Consider the following 23195-nt stretch of genomic DNA (forward strand, 5'->3'; position numbering starts at 1 on the left):
CCTCGTCAGTGCTTTTTCACCGCCCTAACGAGGTCTTGTTCATCCGCGCTTTTCACCGCGCTCTTAAAAGCCTCGACCGGGAGGGAGCGAGCCTTGAGGAGAGGACGGCAGTCGTTTCCATGACCGATCCTCTTCCGCCGTGCCATCGTCCGTTTCTGTCCTTTAACGGGGCACGCGAACCTGATATCCCCGGCTCTGCATATCGGAAAAGCCGTCGGGATCCGTTCGGCCGCGGATAGAGTTTCGTTTTATATTTTCAACGTATCGAAAAAGCGAGTCGACATTTTCCCCTTTTACGAGCGGCCGTGCCGCGCGTGACCGCGCGACCGGAAAGGGGATATCCTTTAATAGGGTGGAACATCGAGCGAACTCGCGCGCCACGTCGCTGTTGGTATTAATGCCAGCTTGTAGCGGCCGATCGATTAATTAACGCGGCTAGCGCAGTGTCTAATCATTGTTTAGACGCGAGGTACTTCGGCGTGCAAACATATGATATAGTGGATAATGGCCGGAGTAAATAGGAGCGCTATTTGTGTCGCAGCTAGCATGACTAACTGCGCGCGAGACGCGCGTTTTGATTCGAGCGATTCATCTCCAGAACCCGATATATCCCCTCGACCGCACCGAGGATTCCGGTTCTTTGTGTCTGACATTCGCGTAATTAAAGATAAAAAAAAACGTCGAGAGAATGGCGGCAAATAGCAAAAAGGTGGAAGGGGCGAGAGATTAAACGAATTAAGAATCGATTAACTGTAAATTCGGTTTCTTTTATCCAACTCAATTGAAGGTTTAGATCACTGCGAAATGACTTCATGATTTTCGTTCTTTCTTGTGATTGCAGAGTCGTTAATTAAGAATGCACAATGACGCAGCGAATTTATCCTCTGTCGACGAGTCCCCGCGAGGGGTCGCCGGATATGCAAATGGAGACGTTCAGAGAAAATCACTCCCCCCACCAGGGAAGAATCCTATCAAGGTGTAAGTATTTATATCATTAGATGTACTCGTTCGTTTGAAAGTCAATCCTTTCATTTCATCGCTTTTTACTACGTTATTTGATGTGGAATTAAGTAGTGAACGATTTATTGTATGAAACTGAATTCATGAAAATAGAAGTTTCGTGAATTAATTGCAAATCCAATAAAATATTACTTAATTCCATATCGACGTAATGTACAACTTAATCAAATTTGAGTAACTTAACTCAAGTGGCTTAAAATATGCATAATTAATCTTTGATGTACTACGTGTTTCGTTTGCTTAAATGTTTGTAAAAGCTTGCACGGAAGATTCCACGAATTTTTGAATTGAACGATTAGTATTGATGTGAAATGATTAGTTGTCATCGCGTTTATATTTAATCGTAAACGAAAAAATATCTTATTTATTTTTTAAATAGGAATACGAAAAGCTAAAAAAGTATGAAATATGTCTTACTAGAAAATTGTAAAAATAAATAATTTTAAATTTAGGTCGAAAAATCATACAAAAATATACCTACTGGATTATTATGCTTTCTATAATAATAATAATTATTATTATATAATTATATAGATAATATTTAAAGTATTACTATTATTAATAGTTAATTACTTTCGCAGCAATTAATACGATTAGAAGGCCATCTTTCTGAGACAATAAAAAACGGAAAAATTTTTCACTGAAAATAATTGTACGACTGCTCACTTTTAAGTGAATAGACTAATATACTCAATGGGTACAAGTTCGGTGACTCTCATTTAAGTTCCGCGATAAAAGTGAGCTACGAATTATTCAATTAACCTACAGCCTGCGAGGGAAACGTATTAAGAGGCACTAAATGTCTCACTGTTGAAATTCCGAGGGACTGGCATTCGTTTTAACGCTTTCACGGAAGCCGCGACTAAGAAAGTTTCTACGGAGAGAAGCGATCGGTTACACAGATCTCGTAAAGTATAGGGGTTGCGACAGTGCCGTAACGAGTCTTCGAAACCAGAAATTGTAATTAAGAATCGGAATTGCAATTAGAAGTCATTATGTTCCTGAAAATTTTTATTACGCTATTTTTTAAGAAATTCGTGCAAGAGCGCGCGATGAAGTATTCTTGATCGAGAGAATATACGTACTTTTTCTTGAGAGAAACGGCAAAATAATAGCTCAGTTTTCGCGCTTTTCCGCATCGCGCCTAAGATCCGCCTTTCGATAAATTTCTCGAATAAATTTTCGCGAGTTTGTTCGTTCGACGCGGCGAGACTGTCATGGCTGACGAATTTTGCGCGAAAACACGCTGACGCTAATACGTCGCCGTCCTTCCTCGAGTATGGGGCGCGGCACTGTTATTACTTCAGGTGGCAAAGCTTCCTATATTCCGTGCCGATCGTAGATTTGTCGGCGGGGAGTTTCTAACAGCAATTACGCCGCTAATGGAGCCCCCACGGAGAGACGCCACCGGTCGACTTTCGCCAAAGTCTCTCTCTCATCCAGGACTACTCTTCCTGGTTCCTGGGCTTTGCGACGACGGCGCGTCCAAACTTCCACGCGGATCCCCTCCGATAGTTTTTGCGCTCCCGCCGAGTTACCCGGGGAACCTTCCTCGTTGATCTTTAAATTGCCGATTTACGGAGATCCTCCGTTTGATTCACGATTTCCAAGTCGAAAAGACCTTCCTCGAATTCGCGGAGGCGAGATTCGTCGAGTAATTTCTTCGAAATGGCAATAACAATCTCTAAAAAATGCGACCGCGATCAAGACAGCTAAAGTTATATAGCTGTCTGTTTAATAGCTTTATCATCTTAGCGGGAAGCATAATAATCCAGCTGCATGACGCGTGTGATATGCGATTCGAAAATGCATAAAGACGTGGAATCCGTCGATCTCGCTATTGCCTACACGTTATCTCGCGGTTAAATGCGACAAGCGGCGGTGACACGTTATTTGCAGCGTGCTTTTAAATGTTGACGGTGGATTTTTTGTGTGTACGGTATCCTGTATATCTCATTTCAGACACGCGACAAGACGTGGAGAAGGATAAACACGAAGCCGAATACATGCTACGAGAAAATGGCAAAGCAATGTACGAATGAGCTTGTTACAGATTGTGACGTATATATATATATATCTAAAAACTAAATAAGCGGGGAACGTAGAGAGACTGGATAATGGATCATTGTGGCGCGGGCAGGGGGCTCGCCGGCTTATTAACGTCACGACACGGCCAGAGAGGAGGCTCGCATAAAACTTTTTACGGACCTTTATATGGTTTCGTGCGGCGGGGGACGGGGAGGAGACAGGCGCATGTGCTTTTACGAGGATGCTTCCGGCATCGAAACCTTCTCGTCCCTTTTTGCCGTAAAAGTAACCGCGCCGTGCTCGTTTATCGCCTTATTTTTTTCGTGACTGCACGTGAAATTCCAGCTGCCGTGAAATGTCCTGCGGTACGATGGTCCTAATCCCTTCCAATACTCTCGATTCTCCAAATTCCTTTTCCCTACCAAATCGCGAAAAAAATGTATTTTATTTTATTATTTGTGCTCAGTCAACGAACGGTGAAAAGAGACGAGAAACTATCTCGGCATTTTTTTGACAAATTTGAAATAATATGTCGCGTTCTCCAGACCGAGAAATTTGCTATCTAAGCAAAATGCTGAGAAAGAGAACGTGGGAAAGATTGGTCCATTGAACAAATATCGAATTTTAATCTGAAGAATTTCGATTAACAATCGATTTGCGTCTTGTGTCGACAGGGAATTTATGTCATCGCAAACGAAGAAGGAGGAGGAGGATAAGCCAGCCTCGGAGTCGCCATCGCTGGTACCAGTGCCTTACTACAAACTGGTGAGTTTTCCCCGACTGGAATAATTTATGAGGGTGTCCTCGGTCGAATTTCAAGCGCGACACTCCCCGCGGCGGAAGCCGGTACGTTTGAGGAATCGGGAATATACGGGGTGTTCCCTATCGTCCCCTTTCCTCCGCAGAGTCTTTGTCTAAAGGCGGAGTTCCTTTTCCAAACAACAATCGCGCTTCATAATCCGGCGAATTATCGAGCGTTAGCGCGTCAATGTTCCTCTCAAGCCAGATCGACTCTGACGAAGCGGATGAAGGGAATGAAAATTCGGTACACCCTGTACACCCCGCGCTTTTTCCACGACGTCGCGCCATAAACGAAATGGAGCACGCGGGAGGGTGGGAGCGATCCGCCCGGCGGAACCGTTAAGAATGTTACTTTTCTCCCGATCGCGTTTGCGACTGCGAGAGCATCCTCGGATGAGCGACAGTGATTAATGGCGCCGCTTTCTTCGTGATAAACGACGGTTAATGACTCATTGCCGGGATACATTTGTATAATTTTCCGCGTTATAATTCCCACTCAATAGACCGTGAATCCACTTGTCCGCGCTCTCGCGAAATCAAGCTCGGACGATATTTTTCACGACGCCCGTAAATTCGAATACGGTTTTTCGGTCAATTATGATTGTTCTTGCGTGGAGGAGAGCGAGTAGGTTGCGTGTGGCCGCTCGTTAATCATGGTTAAGCCGGGTATTAATTTTGCAAGCTAAATCTCTCGGAAAGCGCGAATCCGCGCTGCTGAATCATTCAAAAACGCGCGAGTTTTGGCCGCGCCGAATAACTCGGTAAACGTGCCTGCTCGAAACTTTTTGGAAAAAGAACACTCTGCACTTCGAATATAACACGGACCTGGTATTCTCCCTCGTATTCCTACGGACACGCGTATCTCAATAAATTCCATACAGTTGGGCTGCTCGTAAATTTATGAAGCGCAATAGTAATATTTGCGACGGTAAATTCCACCGTACGCGCGTGGCTAATATTATAATCGTATAATAAATGAAATACATCGTTATGTGCAAATACACAACTGACAATAATATATTAGTTATAGCCTCTTCGGTCAGTAATATTTTTGCGGGTATTTAAATACATTTTCCAGTTTATATATAAATTATTGTAATTGCGTTACTAATTGTTTCAAACTCATCAGTTTCGATTTGCGACGTGGGGCGAGTTGATACTGGTCTTCTTAGGCCTGATATTGGGTGGCCTCGACGGCCTGTGCATTCCGATTGTAATTATCGAATACGGTGAATTCAGCACTATGCTACTGGATCGTACCAGGGAGAACGATACGTCCACACCGACCGTCATATTGCCATGGTTCGGGGGTGGGAAGATTTTGTAAGTAACATTTTTCCTTTCTTTATTCCTTCAAAAGTATTGATAATCGTTCCGCGGGGTACGTCTTGTAACGACAAGAAGAACATGTATTACGGTGTCATAGATTCCTCAAGACAGATTTTTACGAATTAGGGAGGGAGATACAATGTTTCATTTTATTCCGACACGGAGCGTTATTTATTTATTTTTTTAGATATCCTAATGCAACTTTCGAAGAAAGGATGGACGCTCTTTACGACGATTCGGTGGCCTTTGGCGTCGCCTGCGCGGCGACAGCGGCGGTCATGTTTGTCATCAGCATGCTCATGGTAGACTTGCTCAACATAGCAGCCGCCAGACAAATCTCCCGAGTGCGCAAGATGTTCCTGAAAGCCGTGCTGAGGCAGGACATGTCGTGGTACGACACGAACACGTCGACAAATTTCGCCAGTAGAATCAACGAGTGAGTTCTCTTCTTATCGTTATGCAAATGCGCCGTGTTGTATCATAGATCGAAGATAACGGCGGTCACCTCGATCGCAAAATTCATCGTGGCAAGCGACTGAGACGCGCCATTCAACATCGATAGATGTTGAATCGGCATTAGGACTACTCAACACAAATTTCTGTAAGCAGTAAGCGAATTTTTTATTTGCTACTGCTTATGTTATTGCTCAAATCGCTGACAAGAATCTGTAATTGCAAAATTTGACCCCATGCGACAATCGCATCGATTCGTTATTTCGTTTATTTAAAAGGGACATTATTTATAATAAAAAATTCGGAATCTTTCGTTCTGTGCGAATCTTTCGTTCGCAGCATCCCGAGTGATTTTCGGTATTAAGCAAAGATCCACAGAAATTAACAGCTTTGACAATACAATATTTCAATATTTCTCGGCTCTACGAAATAATTTCAGCGCGGACGATACGTTCTGTACGTTCACGCTCCAGTGCGTCCTCAAAGGGAGGACGTTGTACCTTCGATTTTCGAGACCGTCGATGTAAACGCGGGGCGGACGCGGCAGGGGCGGCAGAGGAGCAAAGTTCAGGAGGCGAGAACCTGTGTGTTCATCAACAGGTGGGCGTTTGCTCGAAACTCGAAAAGCCTGTTCCCCACGCTGTCTCTGTGCCTCCGCTCGCATTACACCGTATAGTAATTGGATGAGCGACTCATATTAAGTTATTAGCCGCGTGAATCGCAAGTATGTTAATTTTTACCGGTCCCATTATTCGGTCGTGATTCCGCTTTTTCTGCGTCGCGATGAAGATAGGGAGAAAACGCGCGGCAGGAGATAAGATTTAATGTCACCGCAATTACAGACTGAGCGTCTGTAACAAACATGACACGCAACAACAATGTCATTTAACATTTTGCTATCTAGAAAATATACAGCTGTATCTAGTAGGATATACAAACATTGATCGATTTTTCTGTCGGTCGGTTATCGATTGTTCAGCGACAGCCGGCGTTACATAAAGATTTTTAATCTTGCGGCAGATGGGCTGCGAAAAAAATATAGCGATAACGCTGACGATGACAGAACGCTGATAAACGGTCAATCTCGGTTCAAAACTCGGTTTCGCGGCTTTGAACGGATGCTTGCTTTAAAAAGCCGAACCTTAGGAACCCCACTTTCGATTATATAAAAGTGATATTGAAATGGGGTCGCGCAGAGGATTTATTTAGCTATTACATAAACCGACACATATATATATATATATATATATATATATATATGCGAATAAAATGACGATGTCGTCCGTCTTTCAGGGATTTGGAGAAACTGAAGGATGGCATAGGAGAAAAGCTGAGTATAATAACCTATCTAATCACGTCGTTCGTCGCTTCCGTCGTCATCTCGTTCGTATACGGTTGGAAGCTGACCCTGGTCATGCTAAGCTGCACGCCGGTCATAATAATCGCCACGGCGGTTGTCGCCAAGGTGCAGAGCTCTCTCTCGGCCCACGAGCTGGCGGCTTACGGTCAGGCCGGTAACGTCGCCGAGGAGGTCCTCGCCGCTATCAGGACCGTGGTAGCCTTTAACGGCGAGCAGAAGGAGGTGGAGAGGTACTCGGAGAAACTCGGACCCGCGGAGAAGACTGGCATCAGAAGGGGCATGTGGTCCGGGATCGGCGGTGGCGTCATGTGGCTCATCATATATCTCAGCTACGCGCTGGCATTCTGGTGAGGATCCGCGTTATTATTATCGCGGGGTGACACGCGTCTCCGCGTTATTCGATTCGAACAAGCCTGTGCTTCGCAGATATTTTATGAAAATTCAATAACTCAGGCGAGAGATGTCAAAGGTACATCACACGTGTCGTAATTGAAAATCTGGCTCTCGCGAGATAACATAGTTTCAGCTCGACGAGCTGTAACGAACGTCCAATTATCTTCTTATTCCTCCAAGCTAATTATTTCGCTCGGATTGTACCTTAATTGTCATATTTAACCATATGAACATATAATAATTTCCAGCTTTCCAGAATATAATAAAAACTACGAGGTAGATTAATTGGGCGCACTCACGCCTAGAATAGCCTCAGCTTCTGTTTACGCAACGTTCGATGGGAAAAAAGCGTTAGCTTTCAAGGGACATGTCGCGGTTTCGGCAAAAAGCACATTTTCCCTTTTTTGTGCCGCAGGTACGGCGTGCAATTAATCCTGGACGACCGCCCGAAGGAGGTGAAAGAATACACTCCTGCCGTCATGGTAATTGTGTTCTTCGGCGTGTTGAGCGGCGCCCAAAATATGGGCCTCACCTCACCTCATCTCGAGGCGTTCGCGATGGCGCGCGGCTCGGCGGCCGCGGTCTTCAGAGTTATCGACCGCGTACCGTCGATCGACAGCCTCAGCAAGGAGGGCCGACGGCTGGACACCGTCAATGGCGAGATCGAGTTCAGGAACGTCAAATTCCGCTACCCGGCGAGGAAGGACGTCCAGGTGCTCGACGCGCTCAATCTGCAGATCAATCGCGGCGAAACGGTGGCTCTCGTAGGCGAGTCCGGATGTGGTAAATCGACCTGTTTGCAGCTAGTTCAACGGCTCTACGATCCCCTGGACGGGCAGGTCGGTAGCGACTCCGTTAATCGGATTCTTTCTTCTCGCCCGAAAGAGGATTCGCGCCGCTTCGTTCACATTTATTTCATTTTGATCGCGTACACGTCGCACGTAATGCGGAGCGAAGGACGCTTTAATTTTTGAAGGCACAAAAATATCGCATTTTATATTTTGTTTGCGTAGAAAATTTCCTGTAAAAACCGGTTTATGAAATTTTTTAATGGCAAAAGCGTATAGAGACGGAAAGAGAGAGAGAGAGAGAGAGAGAGGCGCGCGGCGCGGCTCGCGCGTTATGACGGGCGTTGTTGTTACGCGGGGGGAACAAAGTTAATAACCGCGCATATAGCGCCATAAATGTCCAAGTGACGTTTTTATCCCTCGTGAAATTACAGTGACGCTGAATAAATGGCGCTGCGCCGCGGTAATTTACTTGGGCGTTATTCAGAAAATAATTGTTTTACCGCCCGTCACATCCCCGCGTTATATTTTCCATCATCTCACCCGTCGAACGTCTTCGAGCACATTGTCTTATCGCTCGGCTCACTTATCTTGTTTATGTTTTCACAACGGGGAGAAAATTCGCGACGAGAACGGCGAGCTCTCTTTCCGCCGCGCCCTTTCGCGCGCGAGAGGGACGGTCACGCGATGTCGATCGGGTGTGTCGCGCGAGGAATGTTGTTGCAATGTTATTATTAACGCGGCCGCGATTTTTACGGCGCCGAGGCAGCTGCGGATACACTGACGCAGTATCCTGCGTGTAATAAACATTTTATGCTTTATACCCTGCGGCTTTTCGCCACGCCCTACGCAATGAGTACATCTCGCTCGTGTGTTCGATAGAGTTACGAACTGCAAGTTCGCTTTTAGTTACGTGTAATATTAAAATGCCATGCACAACGTAATGCACTTTCCCATCATAGATCGTTTCCATGCTGCGCGCGTATAAAGCACGGTGATTATATTTCTTTTGACATTATGGTATCTACGTGCTCCTCTCTCACACTTTACGGTTTTGTTCTATTGATTTCTTTATCAATTTTATAATTCTATCTTAATTTTATTATTTTATTATGAGTCAAGACGTATTAAAGCAATAACGGTAAGCATTACTGACAAAGACAGTAGTCTATTATCTCAAGTATATACATTTGATTTCTAAAAGTTATATTAATTAATTTTATTGGACATTTAAGAAGTCTATCCTGCTTGGAAATTGACAGCATTTCATTTTCAAACGGAGTTCCTCCGCGTCATTATCCGTTCCGCTCGGCCATATATATCGATTCTCGTTTCTCGCGAGAATGCCAGCGTGTCAGCTCGACACACGTGTGCGCGTACAGATGGGAAGACAATTTCCAAGAGCTCCCGTATTTTCCTGTGCCGCAGGTCCTGCTGGACGGGGTCGACGTGTCGACGTTGAACGTTCAATGGCTGCGCTCGCACATCGGCGTGGTCGGCCAGGAGCCGGTGCTCTTTGACACAACGATACGCGAGAACATCCGCTACGGAAATGACAGCATTACCGAGGAGGAGATGATCAAAGCCGCGAAGGAAGCGAACGCTCACGACTTCATCAGCAAACTGCCGGAGGTGAGCACTCCCCCTTCCCCCTTCCCACCCTCTCGCTGCCGCCCTTTTCTCGTATTCCAACCGCGCCCTTTGCCCGTCCGGAATTATAGCTTCCTTTTTGGTCGTGCTTCGGCGCGGGGTGTTCGATTGATTCAGCCAGTTTCATTCTGAGGGAGGAAGGGGGGAAGTCACAGAGAGCCGGCGGATATGTCGGCGTTGTCACCCCGATTGAAAACTCAACGAAGATATTGTATCCATCCGGCATTGTCTCTTCTATACATATACCGAAATTCTTTAGCGTTCGTTTCGCTCGGAGTATGTTAAAACTAGTAAAACTACAGTATAGCAGAACGAACGTAATCGTTAATCGAAGATCGTAATTATTTATCACGCTCATTGATGACAACTTTTCGAACTGGAAATCGCGAAATTAGGCGAGAAAACATTTTAATCGTGCGACAGTCTATAAAATTTTATCACGGTTCCGCGCGTGGCGATATTGCGATCGGTTAATCGTTGGAAATCTATAGTTACGCGCGCGAATTTCGAGATTTTCCGCGAGCGTAATTGAAAAGGTAAATTAACAAGTAACGGCGAAAGAGACGGCGTGATTTTCCCCCCGAATAATCCCCCGGGACTGGATATAACCAGTTGTCATCGCGCGTCGCGATGTGTTAACAATAGTCTCAGGTGTGGCCCGGCAGTCGGCGCGGTACGCGCGCAAACAGGCGATAAAACACGCGTGTTAAACCGTGCGCGCGGGGCAAATAACATTATCCGAGATTACGCCTGTGTCAACGATTAGGCGTTTATTAGCGGATTATCGGTAGGTGAATTCGATACTCGCGAACCCGCCGCGCGCCACGCCGGTCCCATTGGATCGCCGCGCCGCGCGCGTCGCGTTTGCACACACATTCAGGGTTTATCCCGCTACGCTCTCGCAACGCGCTTATACAATTTAATCGCGCGCAGCTTCCGCGTCGTTGGAAAAATGAAATCTGTCCGGTGTAAGTTCATCAGGATTGCAATTAGTCGGCGCACCCCACCTGCACTGCCGCGATAACATTTCTGGACAGCGCGTGACTGGGCGTGTTTTGTCTGTTTAATCGCGTCGATTGTAAAATGGATTTTGACGGGCATCGCGAGGCGGAAAAATCCCCCGTTAACTGGGGAAACCTTCCTAGCTTTTTGCGCTAGTTCCGATCCGTCTGCGGGAAGAACTCCGATCGTTCGCTCGGCGATTATCGCGAACGTGTCGCGGCTTGAGAATTTATTAAACCGCGCGTTGCCATACTACAAGTGTGATACGCTGTTTCGACCTTGATTAAATAACCGTTACTTCGTACCGCAAATCGTTCGAAAACTATCCTCAGGCGATCGGTGGTCCGATATAACTATGTAACCGGCACCACCGCAAACTTGCAACTATAAATGCGCGCGCAAAGACTCGTAATTCTTACGAGTTTATGTGAATAAATAAAGGAAATAAAAAAAGAGGGTTATTGCAGAAGAGAAAAAGAAGCGAGAAAATCAAATTAAATTGCTAAGATGCCATTAGTATCATGTGAGAAAATATCTTTTCATTTGACTCTCTGCAGAAAACTATGTAATAATTTTAACTTAAAGTTCAAATACGACAGAACGTGCATTCTAATTCGATGAGACAATTCGAGGAGAATTTCCATCGATTCCGAAATTCTGCCGCAGTCTAATATCAATTCGCGCACTCGGGACTCAAAACTAATGAAACGGCCGGTTTGTGGGATTCACGCAGGGTTACGACAGTCCGGTTGGCGAGAGAGGCTCGCAGATGTCGGGCGGACAGAAGCAGAGAATCGCCATCGCACGCGCGCTGGCGAGGAACCCGGCGATTCTGCTGCTGGATGAAGCTACTTCAGCCTTGGACGTCCACAGCGAGGCGATCGTGCAGAGGGCCCTCGACGCGGCGGCAAAGGGAAGAACGACGATTATAGTCAGCCACAGACTTTCTACCATCAGGGACGTCGACAGGATCGTGTGTATCAAGGACGGGGTCGTCGTCGAGCAGGGGACCCACGAGGAATTGATGGCGCTTAAGAAGCACTATTACGGACTGCAGTCCGCCCACGCGGAGACCGCGACTAAAGATAAAGGTGCGCTTTAGCTCACGAACGTTTCGCGTTACAAGTATCGCTGTTTCAGCAAACGTTTAGGTACATAATTACATTTCTGACACTTCGCCACTGTGTAGATAAGGTCACGAAGGTTGCCAGGACCATGTCGACTCCGAAAATGAAGAAGAAACCGACATTGAATCAACAGTTCTCAACGTTATCCGCGCACTCCCATCGACTCTCTCTCGCGAGGTCTGATTCATCGGTAGAAATCTTGGAAGAGAAACCTTACGACGCGCCTATGATGAGAATATTTGGACTGAATAGACCGGAATGGCTATTAAATTTGATCGGTAATTTCTAGCTGACGAGAAACAATAACGTGTAGTAGCATGATAGCGATGGAATCTGATCTTACGAGATCATATCTGCAGAAAGAACCGAATATAAAGTATCGGTAAGAGAGGAAAAATAATTCACGTTGTTTACAATTTCTTCTAGGAAGTCTCGCGGCAGCGTTGGTAGGCGCCTCTTTCCCAGCTTTCGCTATACTGTTTGGTGACATTTACAAGATACTGAATTATCCCGATCCCGACGAGGTTATGAAGGAGACCATCTATCTCTCGATCCTCTTCATCGTCGTCGGCGTGCTCACAGGTCTCGGCACGTACCTGCAGATGCACATGTTCGGCCTGTCCGGCGTGCGTATGACGACGCGAATAAGGCGGATGGCGTTCACCGCGATGCTGAAGCAGGAGATGGGCTGGTACGACGAGGACAACAACAGCGTGGGCGCGCTCTGCGCGAGGCTGTCGTCGGACGCCGCGGCGGTCCAGGGCGCGACCGGGACGCGCGTCGGCTCCATGCTCCAGGCCTTCTCGACCCTCGTGATCGGCATCGGACTGTCCCTGTCCTACACGTGGAAGATGACGCTGGTCTCGGTGGTGTCGATCCCGCTGGTGCTCGCCTCGGTGTTCTTCGAGGCGCGCGTCATGGGCGGCCAGGGGATGCAGGAGAAGAAGAAGATGGAGGCGGCCACCCGGGTGGCCGTCGAGGCGATAACCAACATACGTACGGTCGCGAGTCTCAATAAGGAGGACGTCTTCTTCAAGCGGTACTGCGTGGAACTGGACCACGTCGCCCGGGCGACCAGAACCAGGAACAGGCTGAGGGGATTGGTGTACTCGTGCGGCCAGACCGTTCCGATGTTCAGTTACGCCATAAGCCTTTATTACGGCGGTTACCTGGTGGCCCAGGAGGGACTGAGCTACGAGATGGTCATTAAGGTGTCGGAGGCGTTGATCTTCGGTTCGTGGATGCTCGGTCAGGCACTAGCGTTCGCGCCGAACTTCCATACGGCCAAGATATCGGCCGGCAGAATCTTCATGTTACTTGACAGAGTTCCGGAAATCACCTCGCCACCGGGATCGGAGGGAAAGGATTTGGATTGGGTGAGTTCACTTTGACATCTCACGCATATTCGGCGTGTAAACTCGGTTACGCAAAACCGCGAGTGTTTACACACGACGTGTTTTGGGTACCGCGCACTTTCTCTCCGTTACGCATGTACGTTCAGCGGCAGGTCACTTTAAATTAATAACATTTGCAAGATTCAAATCACAGCTGACTTTGAAGCCGGCACGTTTGAATGCTGATTAATAATAACGAATGAATGATAAGATATGTAATTAAATTTTGCTGAGAGAGGAGAATGGAAAATTTCGCCAAAGAATGTAAAAGCGCGGGGCCTGCACAGTAATTAACTTTAACTTTTAATTAATCTCTCTGATACAAAGTTAATCGAAATTTGCGCGACACTGAACATAGCATTTAAATTGGCTACCGAATCGTAAAATTATTAGCCTTAGTGATTTGTTTTAACGCACGTGCCCGACGAGTTGTTATTAAACGCCGACGTTGATTCACGTGTTTCATTGTAGAATAATTTCCCTTGTAAATGAAGCAAATTAAGTTCCCAACTAAACTCTATTTTAAAATTACTAAAATTAATTGAATTACGAACGGAGATATCTTTGGAAATTTCCAGTATAAGAAAGTGTATAAGATAAAATGCATTTTTCGTACGTAAGTTAAATAACAGAATACTATCGTATTCAGTATAATACATGGTAAATCTTACATGATTTTAATTCCGCGTCTTGTGACGAGATAACGGCGATTAAATGCGCCTTTACAAAAATTCCAGACAGTTGCAAAAGAGCGGAAGAATCTGGCTGCTGATAAACTTTGTTCCTTGAAACTGTCTTTGAAATCAAACGTAAGATACGAAATTTTTGTAAAGGCGCATTTAATCGCCATCTCGTCATAAGATGCAGAATCAAAGTCATGTAAGATTTACCACGTATTATAAAGCTGATAAACTTTGTTCCTTGAAACTGTTTTCAATTTCAAAGAAACTGTTATTTTATTTTTAAAGAAATTTGCGGTTTATGACGAGATGGGAATTAAATGTGTCTTTACAAAAATTTCGAAGAGTTTCAAAAGAGCGGAAGAATTTGACTATTGATAAACTGCCTTTGAAATCAAAGACAGTTTGAAGAAACAAAGTTTATCAGCAGCTAGATTCTTTCGTTCTTTTATAACTGCTCGAAATTTTTGTAAAGGCATATTTAATCGCCATTATCTCATCACAAAACGCAGAATCAAAGTCATGTAAGATAATTTGCCACTTATTACATGTATTATACTGAATAGTATTATTTAATGAAATATTAACAGGGATTATTAAACAGGATCTCCGACGGAGTCGCGTAATTTACAATGTGCTCGGCAAACTATTTACGTAATACGCATCGCATAAAGCGCAACGAGTGACTGCAAATCGTTTTGACGATTCTTGAAGCGTGCGCGGCGGGAACGCGCAAATTAATCGCGATGATTACCGCGCCGCCTTGCCGTAAATGCCGGCTGATTGCCGGATGCATGTTTAATCTTCGTGTTCGAGACGCGCGGTTTTCTGTTTCGTTTGCGGTGCATCGTGTTTGCACGCGCGCGCGAGTCGCTACGCCTGTGCAAATGATATCCGTTAGAAATTTACGATCCCGTTTGATTAGCACCGCTCCGAGTGGCGTCTCGTTAATTATACGTTCGAGACGCGAAACTGAGAGTCAACACCGCTATCTTGGCGTAAATTAAATAAAGCGCAGTACCCGCATTAAATCTCGTCAAATCATAATCCACTTAATTATGCCGTTGCGATTAGTCGCCCTTTTAATATAATGATAATAATAATTCTAAGGAGAAAAAAAAATAATAAAAACGCGAAACGAGCATCCTCTGCTTTCCGCGAAATTTAGCGAAAACGAGCGATGCGTAAATTACGGGATTAACGCGAATCTCTCGAATCTCCCTCCCCGCTAACGAGTTGCTTTGTATTTTTGCCACGCAGAAAGCGGACGGCTTGATACGGTACTCGAAGCTCAACTTCAATTATCCGACGCGGCCGGAGATGACAGTGCTCAAAAATTTTGATCTGATCGTGAAACCGGGCCAGATGGTGGCTCTAGTCGGCCAGAGCGGGTGCGGCAAGTCCACATGCATACAGGTCTTGCAGAGGCTCTACGATCCGATTTCTGGCACCGTAACACTGGACCGGCGTGACATCGCCTCGGTTTCGCTGGCCACCCTCAGATCGCAGCTCGGTGTCGTCGGGCAAGAACCCGTGCTCTTCGACCGAACGATCGCGGAGAACGTCGCGTACGGCGACAACAGCCGACAAGCGTCCATGGACGAGATTATTGAGGCCGCCAAAAACGCCAACATACACACATTCGTCACCTCGTTACCGCTGGTTAGTCATCGATGTCACTATTATATAATACTCGCGCATGAGTTGCGCACAGCGAAAAGCCCGGAGTTCATTTATGTAATAAAAAAAAAGAGAAAAAAAGGTCTTTAATATGCTGTTACATATAATGAAAGTATTACGCGAATAATAAATTTAACATTAAAATAGCCTGGAGATTTTGCGCTGCTATTAAATATTAATGTAATTATTCATTACCCTTGGTTTTGAATAATTTTAAAATAATTACGACTATTTTTCAAAAATAATCGTAATTGTTTTTAAAATTGAAAAATTAAATACAGAGGCTGTGTGTGGAAAAGAATTTAATGTATGTTAATATTTTATAATATTATTAATACCTTGTAACATTTATTCTACGCGATTGAATATAATTCCGCTTCTTTTTTGTCTATAGGGTTACGACACGCGACTGGGATCAAAAGGCACTCAGCTTAGCGGCGGGCAGAAGCAACGAATAGCTATCGCACGAGCTCTATTGAGGAATCCACGAGTTTTACTTCTGGACGAAGCCACGTCAGCCCTCGATTCTCAAAGCGAGCAGGTGAGAATTGTTAAATATTCTTCTAAAGGAAACTACTCGCGAGTAATTTTACCAACAATTTTTTCCTCTCTTTATCCGAATGTCAGATCGATAATAGGTTTTATTCTCGAGTCTGAATAGCGCTCGAAAATGTAAAGTAAGAGCAATGAACGGAGCGTAACACAAAAGCGAACGTGTCTAAAATAAAACGCGTGAACTGTTGCACAATACCTGCAGGAAGTTCGCTTATATATAAATATTAACCATACAAAAAACGATCCGCGCGAGATTCGCGAAGCGGAACGATCTCCATCCGGATGTGTACAACTTTCGCTTCTCGCTCGGTGTAGCGTGTAACGATTTCTCGATTAACGGTGTATCATAATCGCCAAGATTGCATTCCTCAATTCGACGTGAGATCAGCGATTGCGGCCCGTCGATGACGAGATCTCGTCGCGACGAGATTGGAAGTCCGATTGAAAATTTTTCCGAAGGACACGAGCGGCGCGTTATCGTTCTCGCGAGAGGCCGACCGGCGACGGGCAATCGCAGTTAATGGTCGTCAAAAGTGACGGAGGCGAACGGTTTGTTTCGGTCGCGCGCGTCTCCCCCGGGCGTCGTTCGCCCGGATTTTCTTCGCGAATTCCGCCGGCGGCGGAATCGCGTATACCTCATACCCGCGTCGCTATGCAGTCGTTAAGAACGTCTGTTGCCATTCTCGCTGCGCGCGAAATTTCGCTGCTTCAGCCGGCAGCAAGATAGCACTTGCACGAGGCGCTTGTTTATCTTTTTTTATTCCGTTCGCTCGTGGGTTGCATTAACCCTCCCGAGTCAGCATCGAGTTTTTAGGTCAATCCATTTTAGCTACGTTTTCCTTTACTCCGCACGGAACAAGTGTATATTCATGCTCTGCACGAGAGAAAGGAAACGAAAAACGCAACGCGGAAAGCACTACCAAAATGGACGGACATTGTAGAAAGAAAAAAAATATAAATTTTATTTGCAAGCGCTGTTTTTACAGCTCTAAGTATTGCTTTGAAAATTGTCTCAAAAAATTAAAATTGTCATTTCAAATTGCAAAAGCAATTAGATATTAAAAATGTTACAACGATTAATTAATTTTTTGCGCACGATCCAAGCGAATTGCTCTGCATTTTTTAACGAACTAGAGAGAGAGAGAGAGAGAGAGAGAGAGAGGTGTATAGCACGTAAATATCGCGCAACTATGTTGCAAGCGGAACTATTTCCGATAAGCAATAACGGGTGCGATAGTCAGCGTGGTCGAATAATAAATATCTGAGTATTTATACAGTGTCCACTGCAATGGTTCGTCGATTCCGCGGCGATTTCGCGGTGATCTAAACTACGGCACGGTGAGTGTGGCGAGATGAATATAAACGAGACCCAGGTGGGATTTAGATGAAAAATACGGGTAAAAGAGTGCGAGTCAAAGAGCGCGTCGGCGAAATAATGCCCGCGTTCGCCGCATATTACACTCGGCTGTATACCAACACGCGTTTTATATGATAATTTCGGCGTGTTCGATTAAAACCGGGGTGATACTCGCGCGAATCGGCCCCTCCTGTCACGCAAATTGCGTAGCCGCGCAATCACATCTTCTCAGTCCCGCGTATGTAAAACAATTCTATTTTTCAAAAATCAAGTACCGCAATAATCCGTCAAACAGTTTGTAGGGATCTCGACAGCCAGGTATATATATATTTTTTTTATTTTATACTCTCCCTCCGTCACTCTCGATGTCGATCTGTCGAATTATCGGACGAATACCGGCTGCCGCGCCATTGCCGGTATTATCGGCGCTAACAATCGGAAATGCTCGGCTTTACGAGCAAGCGGTTGTTGCACCCCGGTCGGGAAACGGCTCGTCGCGGCCAAATGAATTTCGCGGCAATATTGTTTCCGTGCTCACCCCTCCCCCCTCCCCCCCTCTCTCTCTCGGAACACAATCTCCCCACAAGGGCGCCCATCCCTCCTTTTGTCGTCGAGTGCCCGTAAAACGAAAGCGGGAAAGTGCTTACGCGTTCGATTAGCCCCGCTGAAACGCCGCGCTGTACCCAAATCGCTCCCCCTGATTTCAACTGTGTTCCGCATTAACCACCGCTCTCGCGTTAATTGCTCCGCGTTTACGGAATTAGTTTTGGGAAGATGCACTGAATAATTTATACCCCAGGAACGCGGAAGGAACATACGCGTGCTGTTATATTATTAATGTTAATTTGTTTTTAACACTTCCACGCGCGCCACACGCCCCCGCGCACTCCGCGCGCTTAATGGGTCGATGTCATGTATATGCAACGCGCGATATGGAAAGTTAAAATTTATATCGTACTATTTTAGAAATGAATTACGTAAGCGGTGAATAATTTTTTATTCCCCGTTAGAGACATAAATTCCGTGAGAGGAGATAATTCTCTATTTGTGTTCGTGACTTTTTTAAATGTAACGATGATAAAAAAAAAAGAGAGGTACACTTGATAAAAGAGATACACATTATTCCATCGCGAGCGATTAATTCTCGGGTACATCTCGATATTAATTCATATAAAAATCTATACTGAAATGGAATATTTTTCATAACAGTTATTCGAACAATTCTTTATTAAATTCCGAGAAGAACGTTTACATCTCTTTTAATCTCTGCACACAGTACGTCTATTGAGGTGAAATCTCTGCCGATAATCAAGACGTATGATAAAGCAAAGGCCAACCCCAAAAAGCCGGTATCAGACCACAAATTGAACATTAAAGATTGCGCGAATTGAAGATTAGAATTTTATAAATCAGATATTAATTTTAATTTCATTTCGATTTATTTCGCTCGAATTTTAATCTTCAATTCGCAATCCTCAATCTCCAATGCATAATCTAACGCGGGCTTACGATCGTTTACGTTTATATTCACATCGCCGACGTCGTCGTCGCGCACTTACGACGTGTCCCCGGGAAAACGGCCTATCGCATTAACCGATATTTTCTACGTGCAGGTCGTGCAGGCGGCCCTGGACAAGGCCATGCAGGGCAGAACGTGTATCACCATAGCCCACCGTCTGGCTACTATAAGGAACGCCGACGTGATCTGCGTGCTCGATCGGGGCAACATCGCCGAGATGGGCACCCACGACGACCTGATGGCGAGCGGTGGTCTCTACGCTCACTTGCACACTCTCCAGCAGTCCTCTGTAGAGCAATAGAGGAGCGCGAGAGTCAGGCGGATCGGAATCCTTCGCGCTTTCATTCATCGCGCGAGGCGTCTTGGAGGCGCGAGGACCGACTCGAGGGGGACGGTCGAGAGGCGGTGTGAAGCGGAGGAGAGCCAAACCGCACAGAGTGGGATCTCGAGTGGCCGCAATCGCCGTCAATCGAGACGTCGAAGAACAGAAGCGACAGCCGACGTCCAGAGGACGCGCCAGGAAGACGGAAGACTGTTCCTGTAGGTTTACGGAGCATTCGACTTATTCGCCGTGCCGACTCGGCAGCGAACACGACGACTGGCAGCACCGCGTTCGCGGCTTAAGATCCACCACCAATCGAAAACCAATCGAGTTACTTATTTTCGGCGGAAACTTGATCGCGAATCAAAATTCGAAGTTGTATCGACGTTCTTGGATCTATAATTTTCAGTCAGTGAGACATGTTATGTTTATAATAACTCCATGAACTTATTATTCCGCAGTTATCTTTTTGCGCGACACGAGTTTAATTACGGCAGTTATACCATCGCGATTTTCTTACGAATACGAAATTTGCATGTGCTGCATATTTTGATAGACGTTTCATTAAGTTCGCACGTCCTGAATGAGTAGCTGTAACTAATGAAGGCTGACGAAGCGAATGCGATGAATATTTACCCTCTCTTTTCCTCTCTATTCCCTATATTCCGTATCATTCGCGCTTATTTCTCCTTTGATATTTTTATACAGAATATTTCTGCGGCTGATAGACTTAAGTCCCCCGTCAAAGATCTTTTACTGGAGGACGTCGCTTCTGCTGGCACGTTACTTCATTAGGCTTTGTAACCCCGCGCATCCATCCTCCTAGACGGCGAAATGCGTCTCGCGCGGCATTATCCGTAATGGCAGCCGGCGTAATAGACTTTACCATTCCTCCACCCGTTATTCGTTATGCGTCGACTTTCTTCCGTAGCGTTTTCTCAGGTGATAATATTTCTTTGCGTGCGCGCGCACTGCACGCACGTACACGCTGCGTTCGAAGTTCCTGACTTCGATTTTTACGACAACTAACGTAGTGTCTCGTGATGACGAGTGCCAGGAAACCTGTTTGTACGTTCATAATTAAGTCTCTTCTTTTTTCAGGAAGAAAAGACAGTATCGAATAAAAAAAAGGGGAATAGACCGAGTTCTTTTGCGGTGGCGTTAATCCGAGTCCAATAGTCTTATCTTATCCTGTCGGTCGAACGAAAGGTCGGTGCGACCGTCTCGAATAGACGCAATTAGCGTAATTAATGTTATTGACTTGCGTCTCTCTCTCCCTGTCCCGCTAGATTAGATAGACGACGTAACCGAATCGATCGATTTGCGAGACGTAACTCGTGCAACAAGATGTGCAAATGGCGACAGGTGTTCAAGAGCGTGACATAAGAGTATTCGTCCGCCGCCACTGCCGCCGGCGCCGTCGTAATTTCGACAGTGCGGCACTCTAAACGACGGTAGCAAAAATGAAAAATGTATAAGTACTTCTTTGGGAATAATATGCGGCTCCGCCCCACCCCACCCCCGTCCCCCTCGCGTTTCCTCATTTCTCCTCTTTTACCTGAAAAATTCAGATGTTCATCTTTATTCCCTCGCGAAGTAGTAAAAGGAGGAATTCTCTTCTCACTTCAAGGATATCTGTGAAATATATCGTGTTCAATCACCTGGGGGGCGCGCGAAACGTCGAATATACAAAATTCGTAGAAGGGACGACGATAAATTATCGTTACCCATTCCTCAACGGTGCCTTAACGACGACACGTTAGTTTAACGTGACTTCTCCGTCACGTGACGGACAAGTATAACGAAGATGAAGCGGTCGGTGAGACGAGGGCGACAAGGGACGGCGTATACATATGGCATTTGTTTTGGGGGTTTGGAGGGGGAAGAGGAAATACTCTCTTTCGGCCGGAAAATATATCGCGTTCGCGAGCATGTGCTGAATTCGATCGAATGGAATTATGTAAAGCGGCTGCTCGGTGTATGAGTAAAATTTATTACCGCAATAACAGTCGTGTGTACGATACGTACTGCGGGGGAATAAATAAAATGAAATAGGAAATCATATATATTTACGAGAAGAGCCGACGACTCTCCCCCCCCTCTCTCTCTCTCACACTCTCTCCCGACATGTAAGTATCCAGGATTCCTCCGTACACAAAACGGCTTTCCTCGTGCGAAACGAAAATCGATAATCGCGAAACAATCAGCGATCTCCAGCGATGTGCGGTAGAATGGCGATCGGTTTTTCGAACGAAGGGAGAGAGGGGGAGGGGTAGCGGGGCGACTGTCATAAATTACAACTGTGTCATTTCGCGATCACATTCTTCCGATAACCAATCCGAGTACCGTCTCTCTTTAGGCCTTAATAACAAGACTCAGCCGGCACGAAAGCTTATCGGCTTTGGCGACGATATACGCTCGACGGCGAAGGGAGTGCGTGTAAAAAGATCGGGGACGATTTTTCAGAATTTGTCCCCTCGCCTTTAAGAAAGCTGCCGCGCCCGTCTCAAACGTCTGCCATCGCGATCCATTAGCTGTGAGATAATATTGTGCAAACACGTCGTGCGGACGCGAAAGACCGATCGTCGTTAATCGAGATACAATGGGGGCATTGAAAACAAATAAGCGGTGACTGCTTGCTAATCGTCACGTGTCAGAAATAAGGACTAATCGTTGCTTCGGAAGAATTTTCAGAGCAATATGTATTTTTAAAACGAGTTTAATTATTCCCTCGGAGTATTTAGAAAACTAAAAATTGCTATTAGTTTAGATTTGTATTCACAAAGGAAATAATTATACAAGATAAATGCATTATTATTTGTATTCATACGTTTAATTACAATTTCAAAAGAAAAATGGTCAAAATCGAAGAAAACGATGTGCCCTCGTGACTCTTTCGATTCTTTGGTCAATCATGAATAATTACTTAAGTTTATGGCTGCAGCGGCCGTAATTTAAGAGACTTAAGAGATCTTACAATAAATTAAATGAGAACGGAGAATAAACTACCTCGGCTCGGACGTATGAAAAAAAATACTGAAGTCCGAAAGTGATTTAAAAGATTAAACATATATGTCGAACTGTTATCGCGTGCGCTTACAGTGATACGAAAATGAAGGTATTAAAGTTTTTGTTATATAAGAAAAATATCAATGTAACGTAATAATAAAGAAAGCTATAAAACGGAGAAGAAGCTCGCGAGAAAGGAGCACGATCTAATTACAGTATCTTTCTTCCCTTCCCCCGATGTCTTCTCTCCCTCGCCGACATTCTGCTCTGCATTATTGTACGCGAAGGAATTAATTAATCAGTTGAAGATGACGTTTATAAAGAATGTTTCAGACGTATTGGCTCATCCTTCATAATTCCACGATGAACTTAGGGGTCGACTTTTTCTCAGGGAAAATTTGACGGAAAAATCTAATTACCGGGGAAACGCTTAAAACTTGGAGAAGCCCGTGAGAGCCTCTAACAATTAAATAATAATTTTTTCGCGATAAGCTAAATTATCGGGCGGAAAGTGTCGATCTTAAGTAGCGTCGGCTCGCCTCTCGAGAGGCAATCAACTCGTTTTTTTTTATATCGTATACCTATATATTATACTTTTACGGCGCAATTTATATTACGGGACAAGAAAGGCACGTCTTTATCTTGTCGTCTGGTTGCCTCCGTCTCGTAAGAGTATATGTCTATTTTTATTACACTTTTTATTTATATTACCGGCGTCGATATGAGAA

At 45.3% G+C, this 23195-nt stretch overlaps 1 protein-coding gene across 7 annotated transcripts in view; it reads left to right on the forward strand.

Moving 5' to 3' along the window:
• Positions 1-22677, forward strand: part of LOC105447956 (multidrug resistance protein homolog 49) — a 60252-nt gene extending 37575 nt beyond the window's left edge. For 5 of the 7 annotated variants that reach the window (XM_011686287.1, XM_011686289.1, XM_011686290.1 and 2 more), the window contains 14 exons: positions 842-978; positions 2983-3052; positions 3723-3813; positions 4979-5172; positions 5366-5614; positions 6925-7338; positions 7800-8223; positions 9601-9804; positions 11558-11915; positions 12014-12229; positions 12378-13327; positions 15286-15687; positions 16100-16246; positions 19231-22677. In XM_011686287.1, coding sequence (XP_011684589.1) covers positions 864-978; positions 2983-3052; positions 3723-3813; positions 4979-5172; positions 5366-5614; positions 6925-7338; positions 7800-8223; positions 9601-9804; positions 11558-11915; positions 12014-12229; positions 12378-13327; positions 15286-15687; positions 16100-16246; positions 19231-19437 — 4041 coding nt within the window. In that variant the 5' untranslated portion in view covers positions 842-863 and the 3' untranslated portion in view covers positions 19438-22677. The remainder of the gene's footprint in view (positions 1-841; positions 979-2982; positions 3053-3722; positions 3814-4978; positions 5173-5365; positions 5615-6924; positions 7339-7799; positions 8224-9600; positions 9805-11557; positions 11916-12013; positions 12230-12377; positions 13328-15285; positions 15688-16099; positions 16247-19230) is intronic. The other 2 variants (XM_011686292.1, XM_011686293.1) reach the window with 1 other exon arrangement.
• Positions 22678-23195: the final 518 nt, after the last annotated feature.

The sequence above is a fragment of the Wasmannia auropunctata genome, unplaced genomic scaffold (genome assembly GCF_000956235.1).
Source record: "Wasmannia auropunctata unplaced genomic scaffold, wasmannia.A_1.0 LD336090.1, whole genome shotgun sequence".
NCBI classification, from domain to species: Eukaryota; Metazoa; Arthropoda; class Insecta; order Hymenoptera; family Formicidae; genus Wasmannia; species Wasmannia auropunctata.